The 12,039-nt window shown below is 46.5% G+C and overlaps 1 protein-coding gene across 4 annotated transcripts in view; it reads right to left on the bottom strand.

Moving 5' to 3' along the window:
* The window catches only part of SRPK2 (SRSF protein kinase 2), a 152,276-nt gene extending 141,195 nt beyond the window's left edge, over positions 1-11,081 (bottom strand). For 2 of the 4 annotated variants that reach the window (XM_080936553.1, XM_080936554.1), the window contains exons 1-2: positions 10,989-11,081; positions 10,848-10,902 (exon numbers count right to left, since the gene is read on the bottom strand). In XM_080936553.1, coding sequence (XP_080792679.1) covers positions 10,848-10,902; positions 10,989-11,004 — 71 coding nt within the window. In that variant the 5' untranslated portion in view covers positions 11,005-11,081. Of the gene's footprint in view, positions 1-10,847; positions 10,903-10,988 lie in introns of those variants that run through there. The other 2 variants (XM_080936556.1, XM_080936557.1) reach the window with 2 other exon arrangements.
* Positions 11,082-12,039: the final 958 nt, after the last annotated feature.

The raw sequence follows: 12,039 nt of genomic DNA, 5'->3' as shown, positions 1-12,039 counted from the left end.
TAGACCATAGACTGGCCTGACTCTGCTTCCTGAGATTAAAGGCATGTATCACCAGTCTAGTTTATAATCTTCTATTCGGCAGGTTTTTATTAGGCTATATTTTAGGATAAATGATGGAGCCTTAAAATACTTATTACAAGAGTGCTGCCTTCACACTGGAAACCTGGGCCGAGGAGGAGGGTGGATCCCACGTTGGAAAGCTCTAGGCAAGTGGTTCTCAACCTTCCAAATGCTGCAAACCTTTACTTCAGTTTCTCATGTTGTGGTGACCCTGAACCATAAAGTTATCTTCATTGCTACTTCAAAACTATAATTTGCTGCTATTATGAATGGTAATATAAAGATCTGATATTTCCAATGGTCTTAGGTGACCCCTGTGAAACCCACATACCCTGGAGAGAGAGAATGAAGCTGGGTCAGATGTCTCTGACAACAGTCTTAGCAAAAGATATCAGAAACTAAGCCTGACGTTTAGAAATGGAAGTCTATCTCCTCTGGGAAGTGTGGGAAGAATACAGCCATTGCTCATCTAAGGGAAAAACTAATCTGTTACTAAGAGAACTTAGTGGAGGATATAGTAAAAACTCAGAGTGTGATCACAGGTGGTTAGCAGTGGTAGGAACTGTTGCTGCTGCTCCAGCTAATCTCAGAGTCAGCTCAATGGACCTAATGAAAGCCCAGCAGCCTACCAGTGCCCATACATCCTAATTATTCATTTTCAACATATTAGCAAATATGTCTAACTACAAAAATACTCAATGTAAACTTAGTTCAAATATCACAAAACATCTAGACATCTAGCCATATATGACACAGGGCTAATAAAATCTCAGCACTTGGGAGGTGGGAGCAGAAGGAGGAAGAATACCGTTCTCAGCTAGAGGAAGCTGAAGCCTGGGAGCTAAAGGCTAGGCGCACAATTCAAAACAAAACAGAACATAAATCCACACAGGCAAGGTAGCATACAAGCTCTCTCTCATCCACACACAAGGAAGATGAGGAGGAAATTTTTTAATTTATATTTTTAAAACAAGTGGTTACAACACAGGCAGAGGGCTGGAGAGATGACTGAGTGGTTAAGATCACTGACTGCTCAATTCCCAGCAACCACATGGTGGCTCACAACCATCTGTAATGAGATCCAATACTTTCTTCTAGTGTGTCTGAAGACAGCTACAGTGTGCTTATATGTTAAATAAATAAATAAATCTAAAAAATACAATAATGCACATCTTTAATACCAGCACGTAGGAGGCAGAGGCAGTCAGGTGCCTGAGTTCAAGAGCAGCACTAATGCAGAATAAAAGGTTACCACATTTTAACATTTACCGCCACAGCCCCCTTTACATGTTTACTTCATTTTTTTTAGCGTATGCATGTGCATGCAAATGCCACAACACTTGTATCTAGCAAGTGGTTCCAAAGGATAAACACGGATCATCAGGCTGGGAAGCAGGCTCCTGAGGCAGCTGAGCAATCTCCCAGGACTCCCAAAATTACTACTTTAAAGACTTTTTAAAATTAAGTGTGTGTGTGTGTGTGTGTGTGTGTGTGTGTGTGTGTGTGTGTGTGCACGCGCGCACGCAGATATATGGACAGTGCAGGGTCCCCCAGAGGCCAGGAGATTATAGGCCATGTGGGTCCCAGAAATCAAACCCCAGTCATCTACACACACAGCTGGGACATCTCTCCCTCACTGCTCTCAACGTTCTTAGCCCTCGTGAAATATAATGTTCTAAATAAACTGTGGCCAAACACTAATTTTGTGATTTTTAATTGTTTTTTCCTGGCCCTACTGACTCTCCTCTAAGAGCATTTCCATATGGGTGTGTACATATACCTAGAGTTCAAAGCCAGACTGGGCCATGTAGTGAGTTGAAGACCCTGTCTCAAAAAACTAAAATAGTTTTCTTCAAATTCAGGTACCCTAAAAAAGAATCACTTTCTGACTAAAAGTTTTCATTTGCAGGATTCCTTTTACTCTATGAAAATTAAAGCAAACAAAGATATTCACTGATGCCAGAAAATGCAATACCAGAGAACTAGGAGCAGGCCAGCAGGAGACAGAGTGTTAGTTAGAGTTTGCCAAAGAAATGGAACTGATTGGATGGATGGATGAATGGGTAGGTGGATGGGGTGGGTGGATGGATAGATGGATGGATGAGTGGATAGATAGAAGGTATATATGTAACATATACGCTACATGATATTTTAAACCACAAAGAAATCTAAATATGCTTTCAATTCAAGATATTGTTCATCCTTAATTTACAAATTCGGCCTTATTCCAAACTAAGGGGCAAATGAAAACTTGAGAATTTGAAAATGAGTTGAGAAATATGCAAAAATAAGCCCCCCCCCCAATCCTAAAACATTACAAGACATGCTTCTGTTAAATAACTTTCTCCTGGTTTCCCAACTCTTGGGCACCTCCTGTAACCAACCCTCAACCTCAGGAGCCTTTTCTTCAGTCAGCACTTGCAGATCTACGGACACACAGAAGAACAGCTCTGCACTTAGAAACTCTAACCAAGTATCTAACAATAGGACCTCCTAACAGTCCAGGAAATCCACCATAACTTCTCCCAGTGTAGTGAAGATAACGAAGGGCATCCATGAACTCTGCTAATACAGAGACGCAGCGTGCTTCCCATACCCTCCCACAGTACCCTGGGCATGGGCTACAGTGAATTCAACGCGCCTCAGTACCTATCAATCTCTTCCGGCCTTTTTCAGGCTTCTCAAGGAAGCTTCCTCCACGAAGTTCTACTCCATTAAAAGCTAGGAAACTTTCTGAAATGTCAATCTGGCGCTCTCCAACTCCTTCTGTGACCTCACCAGCACCCCACCCACTGCTTACTACACCCTGCACCCAACCTCACTCACTACTCCGCAGGAGTACAAGCATGCCATTGTGCAAGCCTCCAGATGTGGACACCACTCAGGGCTGTTTCTGCTCCAGGCTCAAGCCCTGCCTTCTCTTACTGCAGCCATTACTATTACTGGTTCTTCAAGTCCCAGCTAGAGCACATTCCTGGTTTCCAGTCTACTTTTAGATGACAAATTATATTCATAACATGTCAAGAATCATATGTACAGCATATGCAATAAGAACAATAATTCTTTAAGTCTACTGAAAATCTAGGGAGGTATTTACACTAGAAAATTTACTGCTAGAAAATAACTTTATGCCATAAGAAAGGACTGAAGACATTATAATAAGACTATAAAATGTGACCGTTAATGTAAGAATAAACAAATTGCTCAATAGAAGACCATAAAACTAAAGAACATAGAACAAATCTATGGTACTTGCTCCATACAACATGGGCAAGTCTGAAAACAGGTAAGGGAGAAAGCCCATACCGGAGTATATATTGTGTGCTTTATATGACATTCAAAACAAAACTAATATTTGTTGGTGGTGGTTGGGTTTGTTTTGTTTTATTTGTTTGTTTTTTGCCAGGAGTGGGGGTGGGTTAGGGAAGGTTCTAGCCAGGGTTTCTGTGTAAAAGCCTTAGCTGTCCTGGAACTAGCTCAGTAGACCAGGCTGGCCTCAAACTCAGAGATCTGACTGCCTCTGTCTCTTACGTGATTAAAAGCGTGCACAATCACACCTGGCTCAAAAAGAGGCCTGGAGACCCTTCTGCAGTTAAGAGCATTTGTTCTGATTCCCAACATGCAGATGACAATTCCCAAGTGTCTGTAACTCCAGTTCCAGGGACCTAATGCTTCTTCCTGATATCCTCAGGCACGGAGCATGCAATGCAATAAACATATGCATGCAGTCAAAACACTCACACACAGAAAATAAACTAAATCTTAAAAAGAAAAAACTACAATAACAGGTGCTAAACTGTACAGAACAGAGACCTGCTGCACATTGGGGGGAATAAATATCCGCATAAGACAGACTGTGACCCAGCAATCCCGTCACTGCTCAAGTATCAAACAAACTGAAATCATGCTGGAAGCATCTGCATGCTCACTGCATCACTATCCGTAACAGCAGCCCAGAATGGAAACAACCTAGGTGTGGACCAACTGCTGAAGAGCTGAAGGAAACGCACATGCACACAGTACAACACTGTGGAGTCATAAGAAAGCCTGAGACCCTGTCATGTCAACAAAGCAGACGGACTGAGCAGTGCTCGGAGGATGCCGGAAGGTGCCAAGGAAAGTAGAGGGTAATTACACAAGAAAAAAGCCTCAGGTGTGCTATGTACAACGGCTACACATGATAAACATGATCAAGTGTGTACTAAAAGTGGGGACATTTTCAATGTTTTACAGTGATAAATGTTTAAATAACTATAAAGACAGATGTATTTCTGTGGACAGGTGGACACTTTAATCCCAAACTAGGAAAGCAGAACAGGCATATCTGAGTCTGAGGACAGCCTAACCTACAGACCAAGTTCCAGGCACCCAGAACTAAACAGAGAAACCCTGTCTCACACACAAAGAAGCTGAGATATACTTAATATGATTTAATTATACATAATTTATATAACACGGAAACACTGACAAGGTATTTCATTACTGTTTGGGTTTGGACCCGGGACAAGGGACTGAAGTGCATACTTTACACATCAAAGCAGATGTGGCCACCAGGTTCTCCTAGCCTCCTTCAGACCCTACCTGCCATCTTACCCTGCCTCCAACCCTGAACTTCCCAGCCCTTTTCCTAGAGCCTCTTCCCTGTATACTCCAGACATTTTGGTCTCCCCACACCTGCACTCCCCCTCTGAGAGCACACACTCTATCTCTTTCTCACCCTCCCTCCTCTCTCTCTCCCCGTGGTGACTTCCCTGGCAACTTCCCCACCACCACCCCCCAGCCCCCCCAGCCCTCCCCTCAGTCCTTGGTGCCAGTGAACTTGCTTTTCATTAAACCTTCATTTAATATATTTTAATCTGGCTTGAACTGGCTCATTTCATCAGCAGAGAAATAACCTATCAATTACTACATGCAACTTTTTTTTTTTGGCTTAAAAAAAAAAAAGCTACTGGGGCTGAAGAGATGGCTCAGTGGTTAAGAGCACTGAATGCTCTTCCAGAGGTCCTAAGTTCAATTTCCAGCAACCACATGGTGACTCAAAACCATATGTAATGTGATCTAATGGTGTGTCTGAAGATAGCAACAGTGTACTCACATACATACAATAAATCTTTTTTTTAAAAAAAATTTTTAAACTACTTTTATGTGTACAGGTAGGTGTTTTATCTGTATAGTCTCCCCCACCTTATCTGCAGTATCCAAGGAGACCAGAAGATGGTGTGACATCTCCTGTGACTAGAGTTAACAGCTGGAAGCTGCTATATGTGAATGCTAGGAAATGAACCTGGGTCCTCTGAAAGAGCATCCAGTGCTCCAACTGCTGAGCCATCTTCTCCCCCAGCCTTCCAAGTTTTACATACCCCTCTAAAAGGCAAGCTTGGGTGCTGAAGAGATGGTTCATTAGTTTACTTTTCTTGCAGAAGAACCAGGCTTGGTTCCCACTACCTACATGGTAACCCACACCTATTCTAAATCCTGCTCCAGAGGATGGCAACACCCTCTCTGATGTCTGAGTTCATGTATGCATACAGAAATACACATACTCAGAATGTTTTTTCAGGTTAAATTCAGGCCAGCAAAATGGCTCAGTGGGTAAAGGCGCTTGCTGTGAAAGCCCAAGCACCTAAGTTCCAATTCCCCCGATTTCATTCACATAAGGTATGAAAGAGCAACTCCAAATTTTTCTCTAATGTCCACTTGCACCCATGGCCCATCATATTCATATGGTACAGACATGCAAACACAGACACAAATAATATTTCCTTTTCCTCTTTCTTCCCTTAGGCTGGCCTTAAGCTCACAAAGGTGTATCTGTCTCTGACCCCTGAATGCTGGGATTAAAGGTATGCAACACCACACTCCAGGACACTAATAATAATTTTTAAGTAAATTTAGTGGCTGGGGAGGTAGCTCAGTTAGTTAGGGGTTTACCTTGTAAGCATGAAGACCTGAGTTCAAAAGGAAAAACCTGGACAGTGGTGGTGTATGCCTTTAAAACCAGCGCTCAAGCCAAACTATCAGGAATTCAAGGTCATCCTCAACTGCATAGCAAGTTCATGGCAACCTAAATTACAGGAAACCCTGTCTCAAAATCGAGGTAGGGGGCAAAGAAGTATTGCTACTTGTTCTGACCCTTTGTTAACAAGCCAAGACACTGTTTTCATTCATGCCAAGCACCCACAAAAAATAGGAGGAGCTGAAATTCCTGCTCTAGACAACACTGTGAAAGAGCCTCAAAGGCACGCAGAGAGTGCCCGCCCTACTTGGAGGTGGGTCCACACCTTTAAGGCTGATCCCTTGAGTTCCAGACAAACCCAGTATGCATAACAAGCTCAAACTACCAATACAACAACAACAGAAAAGGTATACAGAGAGAGAAAAAACTCTAGATGCCAAAAAGTTACATATTGATACTGTATAGCTTTGTTTACTAAATTTCTCAAAGTGTGAAAACCATTAGTGCTTGCAGGGACTGTGTGGGGAGGGAGTTTTAGCTGTGGTGCTGAAACAGTTCATGTTACTTACAGTGATTAACAAACCCACACAAGTGATAAAATATGATAGCACTAAACAGCAGAAAAGATTCATTTAGCAGCTAGTGAAAGCCAAATGCTTTTTTATTGTTCTCAGTCCTTTGTTTGCTTATTTCAAGACAATGCCTCATTAACAAGCCACAGGTGCCCTGAAAAACACCCTCCTCAGCCTCTGAAAACCAGCCCATCTCCCAAGGAGACTTACTACACAGTATTTTTTATAGGCTGAGAAGATGGCTCAGAGGGTAAATACCCAAGTTTGAATTCCCAGACCAGATGAAAGCAGCATAACAGTACAACACAGGGAAGGGAGTGTCTGTGTGTGTATGTGTGTGTCTCTGTGTGTGTGTATGTATGTGTGTGTGTGTGTGTCTGTGTGTGTGTGTGTATGTATGTGTGTGTGTCTGTGTGTGTGTGTGTGTCTGTCTGGGGGGGGTCCTGTGGTCAAAGTCCTAGTTAGGTACCACTCTGTGATTTTGCAGAACCAGGCCAAATGAATGATAAATAAAATTCAATCAATATGATGGACTATTACTTGGAAATATAAAGAAGTGAAATGCCAAAACGGGTTAGAACATATGGATGAACCTTGAAAACATACTAAATGAAAGAAATCCAAAACAAAGTCATACACTGACAATAAGATTTTGGCTATACTACCTGTACATAAGGACCATTAATGAGGAAGAATGAGGCCCTGGGTTCCATCTCTAGCACCAAAGTGTTAAAACCAAAAACCATGGTTTTTAAGATCAATTCTTCTTGCTTCCCAGGATGACCATATACTTCAGGGTTTAAGAAATTCTCCTGTCAGGCTGGAGAGTTGGCTCAGTGGTTAAGAACACTGACTGCTCTTCCAGAAGTCCTGAGTTCAAATCCCAGCAACCACATGGTGGCTCACAACCATTTGTAAAATGGGATCTGATACCCTTTTCTAGTGTGTCTGGAGATAGCTGTAGTGTATGTCTATATAATAAATTAATTAAAATTAAAAAAAAGAAAACCTCCTGTCTCAGCCTCCACAAGCAGTGGGGCCTATAAGAGCATGCCACCACACCCAGATCTCTAAAAGATAATGTTTACACTTTTAAATTGTGTCTCTGTAAGTCATGGGACTGGACACACAACCATTGGTAGAGCATGCACCTACATTCAGGAGGCTCTGCAGTTTGATCCCAGTGCCTCTCCCCAAAATATATATAAGAAAATATCTTTTCTACAAGACAGAAGTCTTGGTACAAGTTCTGTGATTCCAGCATTTGGGAGGTGGAGGAGAGAAACCAGTGCTGACTGTATAGTGAGCTTAAGGTCAGCCAAATTACATACCATCTCATAAATGTCCTTAATTACCCACATATACAAGTACCCTAAACAATGTCTGTGTACTGTGAGATACAGCTTACACAGAAAATTCATAACTGAAGTATGATGGTGCATACCTACAATCAGGCTGAGGCAGGAGAACCACGTCATGGAGACTCTGTCCCAATCAATCAACAATTAACACAAACAAAATCTACCTAATGACTGAATGACAACACAGTAATTCCCTGCTCCCCATACAGCCAAAACAATAGAGTACCAAAGTACACTCATTGGAACAGTCTAAGATGATAGTTCGACTCAGAAAACATTCCTGGCAACTACAAATTCTAAAATACTGAACAGTAAGCTCTTACCACAGCATGGTGTCCCACACCTACAGTATGGAGGTTGAGGCAAAAGGACCTCAATTCCGAGACAAGCTGGACTTTATAAACATACCCAGGGAGGTGAGTGAAATTCATAAAAGCCTACAGAACCAAATGAGCCAAGATTAAAGAAAAGTCAGTTTGCATATAAGGAGGAAATAATAACCAATCAGATCACACTGCATCAGGCCAGGCCCAGCCACACCACTCAAGTGTGCCAGTCACTACCACAGTTTAAAACTTCAGACTTAAAACCACTCCACCATCAGGGCTCTTGAATACGGATCCAAACAAGGCAGGTGATTCTAACCAGAAGGAGCAGCCTGAGAGATGAAGAAAAGCGAAGACCCCCAGCTTCCTGAAGTCCCTTCTCTCCAGTGCTAGTCCTTGAACCTAAAAAGCAGTTTTCCGTTTAACAGGTGAGCTCTGCTCTCACTCCCACCCCCACACAGACAATGCCTTGTACTAAAAGCTACAATTAAACCCAAGCATTCACTCAGATAGATATCTGCTAAATTTCTACAGTTCACCAAAAGAAAAAAAATAGGGTTTTGATTAATCTGAACCAGCACTACTTTTTAAGGTTTGTTTAAAGTTTGCCTACATGTATGTTTAACAGATGCATGCAGCTGCCCATCAGACAGAAGGCATCAGATCCCCTAGAACTGGAGTTACAGATGGTTGTGAACCATCATTTTGGTGCTGGGAACTAAACCAGGTTCCTCTGAAAGAGCAAGAAACTCTTAACTAGGAGCCATCTCTTCAGCCCTGTGATAACACTTCCTTTTGTGGGGGAGAGGTGTGAAACAGGGTTTCTCTGTGTAGCCCTGGCTGTACTGGAACTCACTCTATAAATCAGGCTGGCCTCAAAACCTAAGAGATTCGCCTGCCTCTGCCTCCCAGTGCTGGATAAAGGTGTGCGTCACCACTACCCCGGAAAAGCATCTTAAACCATCAGAAGCCTACACCGAGTTCAGTATTTTAAATATCCCATACCTGGTGTCTGAGCCAGGGAGACAGCTCACAGGAGAACGATGTTTATCACCGCGCCTGGCAATTGAAGTTCCAAGTCCTACACATAACAACCAACTCTTTTCTTCCTCCCCTCACCCCCTTTTTTAAGACTACAGACCGGGTTTTCCCAGGTAGTCTCCCATCTGATCACCAACCAGACCCTCTCCTGTTCAGAAGCTACGGTCAGAGAATCAAATGCTGAAAGTCGTTCCTTGACTTCAACAGATGTCAAGGCTCCTGCACATCCAAACCCAAACACACATACACACACACACACACACACACACACACACAGAATAATAAAAACTTTTCTTAATTTTCAATCTTTACCTTCCAGTTTTCAAGTCTTTTTGCCTCCTAAAAATATTTTTTCGTAGATATTTACATCTTAAGAAGCCCTATAAATACAGTCAAGTTATATTCAATTTTGAATAACGACAATCCTGTTGTAAAATGCCTCCAAACCAGCAGTTTTCCTAGATGCCACCTAATGGGTTGAGACTAGGGTCAATACGAATTATAACCGCCACCACCTAGGAGAGCAGAGGGTCATCCCACCCCTTGCAAAATAAAGATAGACAAATATTTTGGAATTTTATTAAAGGCGATTCTGTCCTTCTCCACAGTACCAAAGATACCAGACACAGATTTCTTGAGCAAAAGGAACAGCGAAGCAAACAATGTGAGCAAAGATGTTGATGGCTGGTCCAGGAGACGCAGAGAGGGAGGAAAGAGGAACACGCGGCGGCGCTCTGACGCCTAGGAAAACCCAGCTCTCGGGGAAAGGCTTCTCCGACAGCGGCTGCCCAGCTTGGCTGCACGTCCAGGCTGGAGGTGGCTGGCGCTGGCACATTTGAAATATCATAGCTGGTGGATCCAGTCCGGAGCACCACGCGGGACCCGCCTGCGCACACACCCACCGCCCACTGCAGAGAGCAGCCTGGGCGCAGCCGCAGCACGCAAGTAACGCTCGACCCGAGCAGAAAGTTTCGAATGAAAAACCCGAGCGCCGAAACGCACCGGTCCGAGAGCTGAACTCGAGCCAGGAACACGCCCGGAGCCAAACCACTTGACAAGCAGCTCGGGTTTTCAGCTGGCTGGCCCAGGCGGGACCGGGAGGTGGCAGAGGCGGCAGCGCACTGGCTCCCGCAGCCCAGGTGTCAGCCGCGCCACCGCCTCCCTCCCGCGCCCACTCTCCGGCCGCTGCGGGGCAGGAACTTGGGCGCGGATCACGGATGTGGAGAAGGGGCTCGGGGCACGGATCTGGGACGCCGATCCGGGACGCGGGATGAGGATCGGGGCACGCGGGGCGCGGGGTCAGGGCAGAGCCCGGGCGGCTCGGAGGCCGCCGGGCCAGGTCGCAGCTCCGGAACCCGCGGCCGCGTGCCCCTCCCCCCACCCCTCCCCCTCTGGGGCACGCAGAGCCGGCGCCGCGTCCCGGGAGACCCACCGCCCGCGGCCAGGGGACCGGGAAGCTCTTGCCTACACGGCCGCAAGCAACCCTCGGCGGGGCGGGGCGGGGTCGGGACCGAGCGCCGCGCGGACTCACTTTTTCGGATGTTTCTCTCTTTTCGGCCTCCGTTTTCGGGCCTGAATGGCCAGCACTGGGGAGAGAGAGAAGACACATTAACGGTCGGGCCCGCCTACGCGCCGCGAGGCGGGGCAGGGGGGCCGCGCGCGCGCCGCTCACCTTTCCTGGAGCTCATTCCGACTCGGGGCAGCCGGGCGGGGGGCTCCGCGGCAGAGGCGGCGGCGACGCGACACTCAGCCGCACCGGGATGCAGCCTCCACTCGCTCGCCGGCCGAGGAGGCGGGAACCGCGCCTGCGCCGCCGCGGCCGCTCCCGCGGGGGCCAATGGGACCCGCCCCCGCAGCCCCGCCCCGCGGCCCCGCCCCCTCCGCGCCCCCTCTGCATCTCCGGAGCACGGGGGTCCGGACCCGAGCCGCGCCTTTATCGCGGGTTCCGCGACCCACCTGTGCGGGAAGGCGACCGCGCGCCCTCGGCCTCCCGCTCCCTCGGCCTCCCGCAGCCCGCCTCCGCCTCCTTGGTCCTGCGGCCGCCGTAGGCCACCGGCTCCCGGGCACTAGGCCCAGCCGCCAACCCTTCCTCCCAGCCACCGCCTCCGCTCCGCACCCCGGGTGGTCGTGCCGCACGCCTCTCCATGTGTCCTTCCTTGGCCAGCGCCTTGGCGGGTCTCTCAGCGCCTCTCTAACGCGGCCTCTTCTATCCCCTTGCGCCTCTGCATCCTTGCATCCCTAGGAGCGCCGCTTCCTCCTCTCGGGCGGGCGTGGAAAGGGCACCAGACCAAGAGCTGGGGAACCTGGGTCCTTGAGTGTCTGTGTGACCTTGGAGAAGTGATTTCCTCTCCTTTTCCTCCTACTCTAAGGAGCTGCGTGAGTTTAATGAAGGAAAGACGCACACAGCTTAAAAGGAAAGTTTGGCGCAGGAAGCCTAGTTTTCTAAATACCATGAAACAAGAGCTTAAAACGCCAATCATGCCAAGCAATGATTTTGTCTTCCTCCTTCAGTGGGGAAACTGAACCCTAAATAGGCCAAACGGTTCTGCCAGCCTGCATCCCTGTTCAGGCCCGGCTGGTTTCTTTCTACCTTCCCAGACTATCTAGGATGTGAATCAAGTTGACTGGCACAGTTACCACTCCAGGGTTCTCTTGTCTCTTTAAACAATTACAGTATCTTAAAGATACGGGTCCTGAGCATTCAGTCCTTCTTTGGTTACAAT

The sequence above is a fragment of the Micromys minutus genome, assembly GCF_963924665.1.
Source record: "Micromys minutus genome assembly, chromosome: 23".
NCBI classification, from domain to species: domain Eukaryota; kingdom Metazoa; phylum Chordata; class Mammalia; order Rodentia; family Muridae; genus Micromys; species Micromys minutus.
The sequence above is the reverse complement of the archived record's forward strand: the minus strand, read 5'-3'. Positions and strand labels throughout refer to the sequence as shown.